At 35.2% G+C, this 14,328-nt stretch overlaps 1 protein-coding gene and 1 non-coding gene across 2 annotated transcripts; both read left to right on the top strand.

Annotated features, from left to right (window-relative positions):
- The first annotated feature begins 4,507 nt into the window (after nt 1-4,507).
- On the top strand, nt 4,508-13,657 carry LOC104238385 (membrane-associated protein VIPP1, chloroplastic). The gene is made up of 11 exons (XM_009792727.2): nt 4,508-4,866; nt 7,823-7,947; nt 8,043-8,153; nt 8,272-8,336; nt 8,405-8,486; nt 10,100-10,174; nt 10,485-10,555; nt 10,763-10,845; nt 11,778-11,842; nt 12,106-12,180; nt 13,201-13,657. Exons 1-11 carry the CDS (start codon nt 4,746-4,748, stop codon nt 13,318-13,320), a joined length of 993 nt encoding a protein of 330 aa, XP_009791029.1. The 5' UTR covers nt 4,508-4,745; the 3' UTR covers nt 13,321-13,657.
- Nucleotides 13,658-14,255: 598 nt separating this feature from the next.
- On the top strand, nt 14,256-14,328 carry TRNAE-CUC (transfer RNA glutamic acid (anticodon CUC)). Its single transcript has one exon. It is a non-coding gene; the product is annotated as a tRNA-Glu (tRNA).

Genomic DNA, 14,328 nt, shown 5'->3' with positions numbered 1-14,328 from the left:
TACTACAAGACAATATATTATGTGAATATATATACATAATATACAATATATATACTACAAGACAATATATTATGCGAATATATATACATAAGATACAATATATATACATAAGATACAATATATTATGCGAATATATATACATAAGATACAATATATATACTACAAGAAAATATATAAGAGAATATATATACATAAGATACAATATAATATACTACAAGAAAATATATTATGCGAAAATATATACATAATATACAATATATATACTACAAGAAAATATATTATGCGAACATATATACATAAGATACAATATATATACATAAGATACAATATATTATGCGAATATATATACATAAGATACAATATATATACTACAAGAAAATATATAAGAGAATATATATACATAAGATACAATATAATATACTACAAGAAAATATATTATGCATGACAATTTAGTGTTTTACTATTGTTTTGTTATTTTCTTTTTCGTCAAGCACTTTAATAATTAGATATACATATATACTACATATATATTTTTAATATAGCCATGATACTACAAGAAATTGCCTTTAAAAAAAAACCGCTAGGCCCGCGAAGCCCACGAGCCCGGCCCGTTAAGCACAGGACCATGTGGGCTTAGGCCCGTCACGGGCCGGTTCCACCCATTGAGCCCACGAAGACCGGGACCGCCAGAGCCCAGGACCACGAAGCCCGGGACCGCGAGGCCCGGCCTGTTAGGCCCACTAAGGCCCGGGCCAGAATACAGCATTACCTTACTTTTATTAACTAAAGCCCATGAGTATCCCACTGCCACATATAATGTGAACTGGCCAACTAGCAAAGTTATTACTATATTCTATTATATTTATTTTAATAAATTATCTCCCACTAACTTATATTTGTTCCAATAGCTATAATAAAAATTAAGTTTCTAGTCTCACAATTAATAAGTAAAAAATATCGGATTATTACAAAAATGGATGCATATCTACTACATAAAGAACTATGTGCTAGAAAGTATGCCTATACCTAGGAATGCAGCATGGGTGGTTAGGAAAATCTTTGAGACACGGAGAATGATCAGTGAACTCCAAGGCATTCAGGGGACCTTGAAGCTAGATTGAACCAATTGCACAGGGGAGATTTGTTTAGCATCAAGAAACTAGACAGGCTTCAATTTCCTCAACTCTAGAAGGTCCATTGGAAAAGCATTATTCTGCAGCCACACATGCATCCAAGATTCAAGTTCATTATGTGGCTTGCTTTACATAGAAGATTGGCAACAGTTGAGAGGCTGCTGAAGTTTGGTATACAAGCTCCACAATAGTGTGTTTTTTGCAAGCAGACTGATGAGACTTTTGATCACCTCTTTTTTAAATGCTCGTTGACAAATGAATTATGGTTGAGGTTGTTACTATGGCTGGGGTATGATAGACCTATTTGTGACTGGCAGAGTGAGGTCAGCTGGATAAACAAAGGTGCTAAAATGAGGAATGGGCATTGTGTGATAGTCACTTGTGTCTTTAGTATGATGGTCTATATTATATGGAGAGAAAGGAACAAGCTAAGATTCTAGGGAGGCACAGTGATAGTCAACAACATTTGCAAAGAAATAGCAATCCGCATACACGTGAAAGGGGATTCGATACGGAATTGGAAAGAAGCTCTTAAGAAGATTAATTGTTACCCTTAGGAATGCTAGTATTGTATTGTTCTGTGATATCCTTAACTAGTATTGGGATTGCTTTGTAGCTTAAGAAGGAATACTTAGGCTAGAACTTGTGGAAGAAGGTGTGTAGATGGTCAGCATCTACTGAAATGTAATGTATTTTTTTCTGGAATGAATATAAATGCAATTTAAAATTTTTAAAAAAATAAATACCATTTAAAAAAATGATATTCTATAGATACCTTTTAAGGTTTATAGCAAAATATTTAATTTTGGTTACCTCCTAGCCCTAAGCCACTAAATACGCTAATCAGTTACACTATTTTCTTTCTCTCTCTACTTTGATATATCTCATTCTCTTCCCCCATCCCATTAAAATTTTCGATCTCCTCCTCCTTCCATCGAATTTGTGCAAAGTATGATAATTTCCCTATATCGTTTAGCAAAAGACAACTCGGCACAATTAAGGAAGACAAAAGACCGACTAATTGGAATTACGATAATGGCCTCAGGAGGGAAAGGAATGTTGGAGAAGGGGAAGAGATGTTTGAAAATTGTATATTTCATGGTGGCGATGTTAGCGTCGCTGTTGGTACTATCGACGCCACTGCTTGTGGCAATAGGGGATGTATTGGTACCAAATGTGTTGATTTCGAGCTTCTTCTATTTGGAAATTTGGAGTTCTTTTCGACAGAATCAAATCAACTTCATCAATCCAGAGCAATTCCACGTGTCATCCACGCCACAACTTTATCTTTTGCGATGAAGAAGAACATTTCTTTTAATATATTTCAATGTAATTTCAACATATTACGCTGTATTTTCATGTATTTCATTGTATTCATTGTAATTCAATATATCTCGCTGTATTCCATGTATTTTATTGTATTCTCTGTCTTTTTTTCATTGTATTTCAATGTATCCCGTTGTATTCTATGTATTTCATCGTATTCACTGTCTCGCTATATGCCATGAATGTATTCATAAGTTTTTTTTTTATTAATATAACTTATGTATTCAGATGTATTATATAATTTCTCTGAAGATTGCTATGTTTTTGGGGTATTTTTCGGTTGAGAATCTTTTTTATAACTGAAAATACAAAATTTGTGTGTTATAATTGAGTTTGTTGAGTTATATTAGGAGTCTATTATGTTAATTGATTCACTTTCCGTTTTAAAAACAGTGTAATCCCCTATTTCACGCCGTGAATACAGTCGAATACAATAATCTGTCCAGCTGTAATCCCATGTTTCCCTTCATGAATACAGTCGAATACACTCGAATACAACATCTGATTAGTTGGACTTCCCTGATTCACGCCTATTTTTACTATTGTATTCATGAATACAATAGCTTAAATACATCAAATACAACTTATAACCACATAAAAGGTATCTTTAATCCGTAATATAGCAAATGATATCTATAAATGGCTAATTACTACTAAAAGATAGTGCTTTATGAAAATTTCCGTACATAAATTGTGTCATTTTTCGGCCCAGAAAGTAAGAAGGACCATTTCGTTGTCACAATACTAACTACTAATTTTCTCGCTTAAATGACACTGTATAGTTGCCGTCAAAATAATAGCCCAAAATTTATATATATTATTGTATGTTATATACAACAAATATAATTTTATATAATTTTGTGGCTATAAATAGTTTGACACCGGGCTAAAAGTGTTCTTTGCCCTATTTTATTTTCTTTTTTCCCCTTCCAAATATCACAACTAAGTTCATGAGATTTTTTTTGTACAATTTAAACAAAAAAAGTTAAAAAAGAAGTAGAAGTGAAGTGTTAGCACAAACCTATATCTGTTGTTTTTCATAATTTGTACTTTAAATTTGTTATTTTCTTGCACAACAATTATAATACAGATTCTTTAGATTTAACTTTTTTGTTCAAAATTGTGTTCAGCTTATCTTGTCCAAAAAGCAAAGGTTCCATTCTTTAATCGGTGATGCCCTTTCTTCCCATCAAACCCTTTTATTCTTAATACTTAAGAAAAAAGAAGCTCAATTTGCACATTTTTTGAGTAGCCGTATTCAAAATCATCTGACTCGATTAATTTAAATTCACGTCGGATAGACATATCAAGAGAATTAAAACACTTTTTTATGGATAAATTCTCTAGTTTCAAAATTTGAATTTTTAATGTGTCATGAAATCAACAAATTAGGGAGAAATTTAAAAATAGCCAAATTTACAACTGGTCATTCAAAAATAGCCATAGTTTCAAAAGTAATCGAAATTTAGTCACTTTTCATGTAAAGATAAATCTGAGCGAAAACACTGTTCAAAACCCGGAAAATACACCTGTATATTATACTGGAGTTCCAGCATAAGTATGCTTGAACTCCAGCATATTATACGGGAGTTCCAGGATAACTATGCTGGAACTCCGGCATAAGTACACTAGAACTCCAACATAATATACGGGAGTTCCAGCAAGTATAAATGTCCAGTATAATATACTGGAGTTTGGAGTACCGGTGCTCCAGTCTCCCGTATATTATACAAGAGTCAACAAAGTATACCGGTCCAGCATAATATGCTGGAGTTCGTACACAGATGCACCGAACTCCCGTATATTATACGGAACCGGTCTCTATTGCAGCAAAATAGTGGCTATTTTTCATTGACTTCGTAAACGGTGATTATTTTTGATTGACCAGTCCGAAAACTGGCTATACCGTTATTTTGACCAATAAATCATCCTATCTCGGATATAAGTTACTCATGTTTACAGAACACTCCCATACCATAGACGACGGCGTTTTGATGCTTAGATGGAAAAAATAAATAAACCAAAAAAAAACAAAAGGTATGGGAAAAAAAAGAAAATAGAAAAGGAAAAATATCCAAACGAAGGAGAAACACTGAGGAGAAGTCTGGGCGTTTGCGCACCTTTTATCAGCAGCCACAAACAAGAAAATAGAGAAAAAGAATTAAGAGAGTGTTGAAAATTACAAATATTAGAGAAAATATACTCTCAAGTAATTGATTTTCTTTTGCTTTGTTTGTACATACAAAAGAGTTGCAATTTTGGTAGTACCCTTTTGGCTCTAAAGAAATGGCAGTAAGAACACCCATAACAGGGATAAGCATGGCTTCAGCACCCTCTATTTCCTCTTATAATAGGGTTATTGTTGTAAAATCACTGCCTTTCAGAGCTTCTTTCTTTGGTCAAGGAGGTAAACTTTCGTGCTTTTTGTGAAATTTGCTATACTGGGTTTTCTTTAATTTGCTCTATTGTTGCTTAAATTATCTGAGTGTGGGATTCTATCTTGAAAAGATCAGAACTTTATGTTCAATTGTTTACTGGGATTTCTTTAATTTGCTCTATTAATGCTCAAATTATCTAAGTGTGGGATTATCTTGAAAAACTCAGAACTTTATGTTTAATTGCTTAGTGGGGTTTGTTTAATTTTCTCTATTGATGCTGAAAACGGTATATAAGTGTGGGATTAAATCTTAAAAGATCAGAACTTTATGTTCAATTCTTTAGTGGGTGTTGCATTCTTGGTTCTTCTTTCAATATTATACAGACCCTTTTCAGTTTTTATACTTTTGGTTACTGTAGTTTTACCAATTTTTAGAAGGTGTGGAGGTTGAGAATAAAGGTAAAAGGTTAGGTAGCCAAGCAATGTCCTTGTTTGTAGCAGTAGCTTTAGTACATTACTTAATGTCAATCGTGTATTTTCGTATCCCTAGACTTCTGTTATTACTTGTTGTTGCTTTCGTTTCGGTTTCCTGATTGCATTACTTAGTGTTAGTTCTATATTTTCGCTTCGGTTTTTCGATTGGTTTGCTTGTTGTTACCCCTCCCTTTTAGCTATCCTGAACCGAGGGTCTTCCAGAAACAACTAGGGGTAAGGTCTGCGTACACACTACCTTTCCTAGACCCTACTTGTGGGATTGCACTGGGTTTTTTGTTGTTGTAAGTAATGTCAAACTGTGGCATCTATCAATCTATGTTGCTCGGACTCTCTGAAAATGTGGCCGGATACGTGTCAGATCCTCCAAAAGTAGAGCATTTTTGAAGGATCCGACACGGGTGCGGCTACAGTTTGGAGAGTCCGCGCAACATAGCTATCAATTCACTTAATGTAAAGATGCAGCTTTTTGTTTTATTTTATATCTTTACTTCTTCTATGTCTGATTTAATTAGAATTTGTGAACCAATTCTCTTAATAAGTTGTAGACTATTAGAAACTGGTTGATGAAGTACTTCTATTTTGTCCTGTTTTAAAATGCTTTGTGATTGAGTATTCATGCATCACCAAAATGGATAGTGCATTGGAATTTATCAGCATTAAAGTTTGTATTTTGAATGTGCGTGGATGCATTTTTCATCTTTGAGTAGGACGATGTAAAACTGTAGATATAGACATAGGACCTTTAGGTGCTTTTTAAAGTTATTGTACTGCTGTTTGGGGTGTTTGGATTTGTATGTAGAAAGGAAACTCAGGTTAATTAAGACATCGCAATTGATAGTGTAGAACGGATTTGTGATGTAAATGTGTTGAACTTACCGAAAGGTAATAAAAAAAGGAAGAAAATGATGTTCCAACTCTTATGTTCCTTTGATATACCCGTATAAGTGAGATGAAGTGCACAACTTGAGCTTCAGGCTTAAGCGTGCCTCAAGCGAGGTTTAACAAGAGATCCCTTTATATTCCATTCCACTTTGCTCTGGTCCAGTTCATTGCAACACCAAATATTTTGTCTTTCTAAGTCAATGATTCTTTATAACTAGAGGTTTTCTAACCAATTCCTATATGGACATAAAAGTCTCTATCCAGACCAATTAGACCTAGAGTGTAAGTGTAACAACAACTAACATTTAAACCTTGCTAGTTGATATTGCATATATGGATTGTGCTTCCGTAGTGTTTTGTTCTTAGATACATTTGCATTTATTCAGTTTGGAGTAAAAGTCTTCTGAGATAAAATTTCTCTCTCGATATTTTAGGTCTACCTTGTCCTTTTTAGCACTTTCAATCGTCATCGCGTCAGACTTAAAGGCGGGTACATTTGGAGGTCTACGTAGGGCATGGTTAAATTATCAAGTGTACAGGTTTGAGGTGAAAGCTATCTTTAAAAAGTAAAAAAGACGAACGTCATTTTGCTAAGAGGCTTCGTACTTTTAATATAGTATAGGTCATTGTCAAGCATTCTCATTAAGTCCTATCGATGACCTTTTTTGAGATTGGTTACCAACCTTGAACCCTTGACCTAGTAGTTTGGAGAGAACTCCCCAACCACTTGTAATATAGTATAGATGACTTTATACTTGTGTCACTCCTTGCGGATGTCAGCATTGTCACCTTCAACGTGCTATCTCATAAGTTGCCTAATTGTTTTTGCGCTTTTGGCATTCCTTGAGGCTGCCACAACAGCTAGTGCTGTAGTCCCTTCTATGCGTGTTTTTGCTTATGCTATCATAATCTGAGGCTGAGCTTATGTGTAAGAAACTTGGGCTATTATTCGTATGTACATGTAGCTCCCTGTTTCTTGTGTAAAATAGAAGAAAATTGATTTGTAGTTGATGTGCGATTGTTTTAACATGATCTCATCATTGCTGATGAGTAATTAATGTGTTGGTCAATTTCCTTCTTCAAATTTTGTCTTACCTCAGACGCCTACTTGCTTGTGCTGGTTAAGCTTTGTCCAGCCTTTTAGCTGATTGATGAAAAACGTTATACTTATTCTATGTAAGGGTTGGCTCAATTTGAACCATGTCAAAGCTATGTGCCCTTTATAAATAAAACGGCTAGTTGGCGTAGCAAGTACTATCAAAGCTTTGTGAATATAGAGGGTGGACATTTAAAATTATATATATTACCAATTATACATAAATGGGAAGGATTAGATGTATAAGGTTTTTATCGTACACTACTTAGGTATATAACAAAGTGCAAGTTTTCATTTTCAACATGTTCAGGTCATAGATCAAGGTATGCCTTTTTTGGTTAGAAAAGCATAATATGCTGCTGCTTATGTCGGAGGACTAATTGGTGTCTCCTCAGTTTTAACTTCTTTCATTACTCTGCTTGACATACCCCCTTCGTATCGTATTTTTCTCCCCCCCCCCCCCCCGATCCTTCCCAAGCATTAGTTTTGCTGACGCACTCTATTCACTTGTAGTTGGAGCTGTAAAACTTGCAGGGCTACAACTTACTCATTCTAATAGATCCAGATGTAACAGTCATGGTGGTGGTGCCCTTGGAGCTCGTATGAATCTATTTGATCGGTTTGCTAGAGTTGTGAAGGTTATTTGGTCCATGATGTTTGTCATTTGTTAGTCACATCTCCTCTCCTATCACTTGTTCTCAACTCAGATTATTTTTTCTTTTGTGTTGTATAGTCATATGCAAATGCACTTATAAGCACCTTTGAAGATCCAGAGAAGATCTTGGAACAAACTGTGCTCGAAATGAATAACGATTTGATAAAGATGCGACAAGCTACAGCACAGGTATGCTCTTAGTGAGTGCCTTTTTATGTCTTTTTTTTTTAGAACTCTGTTGCCTATTGCGATTGAGATTCCATAGTTGAGGAAGTGAAAAAGCTCAATGTTTTTCTTTTTTCTGAAGGTATTGGCTTCACAAAAGCAGTTGGAAAACAAGTATAAAGCTGCACAACAAGCTTCTGAAGATTGGTAAGAGCTAGAGAACCTTAACGGGTTCTGTTTGTAATAGCTAAGGTTTAATTTTGCTTCAATCATAGGTATCGTAGAGCCCAACTTGCTCTTGGAAAAGGGGATGAAGACCTTGCTCGTGAAGCTCTTAAAAGAAGAAAAGCTTATGCTGTAAGGCCATTTTCTGTTGGAAAATTCGAAAAGTTCATTTATTATGCAGTGTTTGATATGGAGTTGGAAGTTATCTTATCTATCAGGTTATTGGAATTTGTGCTGTGGCCTTTCCTTTAATTTTTAGTTTTGTTGCTACTTTTATATCTAGTTGCCCTCAATCTCATATAAGAATAGAGCAAGAGTAGACCGAGGGATTTGGTTTGATGAGTGAGATTCTTGTGCGACATAGCTTATATAATTACTGATGAAAGTCTGAGTGAAGGACTTTCTTTTTATCCCTTAGATCTCATCTAAGAGCTTTCCACTTGAACATTTCCTAATTAAGCAGAAAGAATGTTAATACTACTTGAATCTGCCTGTGTATCATGATTATATTCCTACCTAAAATTTTCAAAAGATAATTCTTACTGAAAGTGAAGGAATTAGAAAATATAATAGAAGTGCATCAAGAAGTTGGAAGTTTTTCTACCATAGGATCAAGCGGCAAGAATTAGGATAGACAACTCGAGCTAACTAGCCTCAGGTGGGACTACAATTGCTCAAAAGGGTTGGTCTCTGTGATGTAATAGCACATCTATTTGCTAGATTTGGCGGACTACTCTAGCGCTGAAATATCCTGCATGTCCGTTTTTTCCCTTTTAAACATCACATATAACAGAAGATCCGTCAGCATATTTATGACGGAAAAAAAAAAGTGCAGCAACAATGGAATTATATCTTTAATAGTAACCTCAAAACTATAACCACATTTGTGTGTTTACTCTTTGACATTATTATTTTCACCCTCGGCAGCGGCGAAACCAGGAAATTCAATAAGGGCCAGTGGACTATGCAAGGGTGTTCAAAGTCTATTTTTAATCAATAACAAGTAATATTTTACCTTATACATAGTATAATTTTTCGGCGAAGGGTGGTCAGTTGACCACCCTTGGGCCAACATAGCTTCGCCCCTGACCCTCGGAGTTATGGTTTCAACAACAATGAGATTATGATTTCACTCTTAACAGAAATCAAGGATTATTGATTGATGTAATGTTGGTTCGTGTCATGGTTTTCCATTGTATAATTGCAATACCAACACAAACACGAGATATCATAGATTTTATGTCTAATGTATAGGTTAACTTCTAGTGGAATCTGAGTGGAGATTGATACAACTCAATTTTGATCTTTTTGATAATTAAGCAACTATATAATTTAATTATGATTGGCATCCATGACTTTCTTATCTAGTTATGCAACATGGAAGCTGGTTTAAACTCCAAACATTCAGGAGTCTTATGGGGTCATTTTCTTTTCTCTATCTTATTAGATACTCTTTTGAGCTTGAGATGTCAAAGCGGATGACCTAATAAACAACTAGTATATTTTAGCATTAAGTTTCCTGTTTCCAAGAATAAAAGAAAAAGAAAGAAAGGAAGATTTGAATAATGGAAAAAGAGGCAGGGGTGGGGTGTCTAGTGAACTTGCAGAGCTTTGTGCAAGAACGCCACGCGCCATCATTTTCTTGATTGGCTTACGGGGTGTCTGTTTGAGAGGATAATGAAGTGACATGAACATCATAGCTATCAAGTCTCGAGTTTGTATCAACTCAAGTTTAAATTGTGCAGGATAATGCAAGTGCCTTGAAGGCTCAACTTGATCAGCAAAAGGGTGTGGTTGAAAATCTGGTCAGCAATACACGGGTATGTTCCTAAACTTTTCTTTTATCTGGAGAGCTTGTTATTCTAAAGTTTTACTTTTTTTATCAAAATGCTAAGCTAGATATTGATGCATCAATTACTCATCATTTGTGTGTATATTTGCATGTTTTCCAGTTAATAAAAAAGTTTTGTTGTTAATCTCCTTATTGTTTGGGAAATAGTTTATAGGTTTCATATAGCAACAATTACCAATCTGGTCTAGCTCTGTTTTTCTTTGATTGGTGGTCTAACTCTATTTGTTAAAAATGAACCGGAGCTTTGTCTTTGACTGTTATAATCTCTCATCTGACAGCTTTTGGAGAGCAAGATCCAGGAAGCAAAATCGAAGAAGGATACTCTGAAAGCACGTGCTCAGTCAGCAAAGTCAGTTCTCGCCTTTTCATTATTTCATGTTTATCTTGAATTATAGCATCCATGCTCACATTTTGCGTATACCTCTTGCATATGGGGTATCTCCCCAACTCATCAATAAAATTTTTACTTCATAAGAAATATGCATGGCTCATAAAAATGTCGCACTTCTATAATTTATTTCTTTTGAAGAAAATGACTGTGAGGTTTGTCATTTAGGACCGCAACCAAAGTAAGCGAGATGCTGGGAAATGTAAATACAAGCAGTGCCCTTTCAGCCTTTGAAAGAATGGAAGAAAAAGGTTCTGACTACACTTTTCCCGCCCTATCTTTCCCTCCTTTCTTCTTTTGTTTCCAATGTCAGATGCTTCCTTTGGTTTTACTTTATATATTTCTTGTCCTATAATAATAGCTCTATTGACTTTCTGCCTGCCCTAATACAAAACAATGAGACTGAGCGTTGATCATATAAGCCTCTTAAAGATGACCTTTAGTTTTCTCCTTAGCGTCTCAAGTACTTTATTTGTATGTCAATCAAAATGAAGGGTCTCGTATGTGTTTTGTCTGAGAAGTTATTCACTGAATACAGGCTTTTGCAAATCATGATACTACCAACTGGAATATCGGGTACCTTAAAGCCTCTAAACCTATTTGCTGCTAACATTGTTAGGTTAACCGCGAAGAATCACCGATCTGCAGCATTTTTGTAAAGAAATACTTTGTTATGGTTGTTTGAACTGTTCTGGAGCACTTTCGTCTAAATTTTACTTTTGATTAGAAAAATATAACCTTCAGTAAAACTGTCAAGTCGCTGATTCAAACGATTTGTATCTTTTTACATTCTCTCCTTGGCATCTAATGTTTGACAGACAAGATGTGTATTATATGTTATGATGTCTTTAAAAGAGATTCATACAAGGTTGTCTTAGCCAATTTATACAGCTCGGCATCTTCATTTTGACCATTTTCAGTGTATGTGCCGAAAGCATAAAAATTAGAATTGGACTATCTCAAATGTTATTGTCGTTGTATCAGTTTTGCTGGGTAATAAGGTGATATTTCCACTTACTGTGATTGTGGCATGTTGAAATCATCTGCTACTGGGTATTGAGAATAAGAATCGTTTATCCTGGATATAATTTAGATGAAACTGGAGTCACTTCTGCTCGTCATGTTATAAATTATATGTGGGAGTGCTTAAATGATTGACTAACTTTTTCTTTATTTTCTATAGTTTTGACGATGGAGTCTCAAGCTGATGCTCTTAACCAATTAACCAGTGATGAGCTTGAAGGAAAGGTATTGTAATATCTAAACGTGATCCTAATGTTAATGGCCTTAGTTTGCGTTTTCACCTCTTTTGTAGCACAGCTATTTCGTGAAAAATATGCTTCTTTTTGGTACTAATTTCTTACGACCACGAAATGCCAAAAAGAGTAACATGCTTGTGCTGCAAACTCAAAGTTTTAGTTTTGATTATGCAAAGCCTTAATTGGAGAAGTTAGCGCTCCTTTGGAGGATTATATAATTTATTATCCTAACCATCATTCTGCTACTGACAGTTTGCAATGCTGGAGACCTCTTCCGTTGATGATGATCTTGCCAGCTTAAAAAAAGAATTGAGTGGCAGCTCAAAGGTATTTTCTACTTAATCTCCCCGTATATGGAAATGAATGTTTGGGATGTGTCTTCTTTCTTTGTTGACAGCACGAATTTGTGGAAGTATGGGCACCTGGAGGACAGGCTAACGTCTTCCGTCTAGATTACGGTATGCTTGGTTAAGTATGCTAAACCAGAGGTGGAGCTTGGATTTCAAGCTCGTGGGTTCGAGATTTTAATCATTTTACGCTATTGGGTTCTACATTAATAAATTGTACATATTCAATGAATTTGTTAAGATAAATACAAAATTTAAACCAAGGTTACTGGGTTTAGCGGAACCTGCAGCCGGTACTCTGGCTCTGCCCCTGTTCAGCTAAACCGTACCAAGCATAGGAAGTAGGGTTCAGGGATAAAAGAAGATTTTCGTGAATGTGGACCAGAGTTATAAGGATGGTTTGAGCCTTTTTTCAATCAGGTAGTATAGCTTCTTTTTAATAGGCATTCAGTGGATGCAGAGTAGGTATAAACAAAATGCTTCCTATATAAAATCCAAGGAACCAACAAAATCCAAAACTCAGTAAAATGATGCACATTAGAGATACTTTTGGGGTTGGCGTAATTGGTAAAGTTGCTGCTATGTGACCAGGAGGTCATGGGTTCGAGCCGTGGAAAAAGCCTCTTGCATAAATGCAGGGTAAGACTGCGTACGATAGACCCTTGTGGTACGGTCCTTCCCCGGACCCTGCACATAGCAGGAGCTTAGTGCGTCGGGCTGCCCTTTCTTTGGGATTGTACATTGCATCACAATATCTAAGTCCACATGTTATCTATCTGATGGCTGGAGCAAGAAGAATTTGTGTGTCTCTTTTTACCGAGAAAGAGACAAAACTAGAGCATATGGGGTGACGTAGTATGTGAGGACGTATAATCTGCTTTCTTGTTACTTGATAGTCAAGGTATACAAAAATTATGTACAAAACACGATCTGCTTGCTTGTTGATGTGGTATTTCCTTCAAAATCTCCAGTATTAATTTTTCCTTTTATCGACTAGCAGAAAGGGGAGCTTCCACCGGGGAGAACGACAGTTGCCAGTTCAAGTTCAACATTGCAATTTCAAGATTCAGAGATTGAGAAAGAATTGAATGAACTAAGGAGGCGGGCAAATGATTTCTAGAGATCATAGTCGATCTTCCACCATGTCCACTTATTGTCTTTCGAATGTTTTTCTACTCAAAGAATGTGGCTTTGGCTTTTCAGAAGAGTTGCCTCATCATAAAGGCAAGCGATATAGGAAGTGAAAATGGAAAATATATTGAGATATGCCGATATATATTATCTTCTTTCATATTATTGACCTACATTATGGCAATATAGTGTAAGCTAGACTTGGCTTCAATTTTGTATATTATCACCCTAATGTTTCAGGAGTATAGTAGATTGCTGTGATTAAATTAAATTGTAGATTTTAAAGTTACATAATGCTGGTTCTGCATACGATGTTATCTGACAAATTCTTCGCCAGAATGCTGTGAACTTTTTAAAAGTTTTGATTTTTCTTTTTTTCTTTTTCTTGTTGCAAAGATTGTCAAACAAACACAACTTCAAAACTTGAAACATATTCTCGATACAAATGGGACCTTATTCTTTTGATAGAAAAGAATAGTGGAGAAAGCAATTATGATAATTCTGTTGAAAGGGAGGAGAGGAGAATATAAGTACAACTAGCTGAGTACATATAGATCTTTGAAAAAACTAAAATGGTGCTGCTCTGTTATACAACATTAAATTGCTGAGAATTTTGTATAATTCCTTTATTTTTCCCTTAAAGAACAAACTAGAGTTGAATGGCGACCAGTTATTCTTCTTGCAGTAACAAGTACAACAACAACTTTAATCGTCATTTACTACTAGTATAATAAACTATTAGAGATTGTCAACTTATAAACTATTAATCAAATAATAATTGAACTTTTAGAGGAATTTCTATCTTTTCTTTGAAAATGCACGTCAACAAATAAGATAAATCTTCTCTCATATAGTCTTTTGTGATTTTTAAGATAACAATAACAAATGTAACTAAATATTTTCCCGAACAGAGCTCAGTATAAATCCGTTGTAGTCTAGGTGGTTAGGATACTCGGCTCTCACCCGAGAGACCCGGGTTCAAGTCCCGGCAACGGAA

This window comes from Nicotiana sylvestris, chromosome 5 (assembly GCF_000393655.2).
Source record: "Nicotiana sylvestris chromosome 5, ASM39365v2, whole genome shotgun sequence".
Taxonomy (NCBI): domain Eukaryota; kingdom Viridiplantae; phylum Streptophyta; class Magnoliopsida; order Solanales; family Solanaceae; genus Nicotiana; species Nicotiana sylvestris.
The sequence above is the reverse complement of the archived record's forward strand: the minus strand, read 5'-3'. Positions and strand labels throughout refer to the sequence as shown.

Coding starts and splice junctions, on each gene's coding strand:
- LOC104238385 (XM_009792727.2), top strand. CDS start 4,746: ATGGCAGTAAGAACACCCATAACAGGGATAAGCATGGCTTCAGCACCC. Junction 8,154..8,271: donor TGCGACAAGCTACAGCACAG/GTATGCTCTTAG, acceptor TTTTTTCTGAAG/GTATTGGCTTCACAAAAGCA. Junction 12,181..13,200: donor AATTGAGTGGCAGCTCAAAG/GTATTTTCTACT, acceptor ATCGACTAGCAG/AAAGGGGAGCTTCCACCGGG.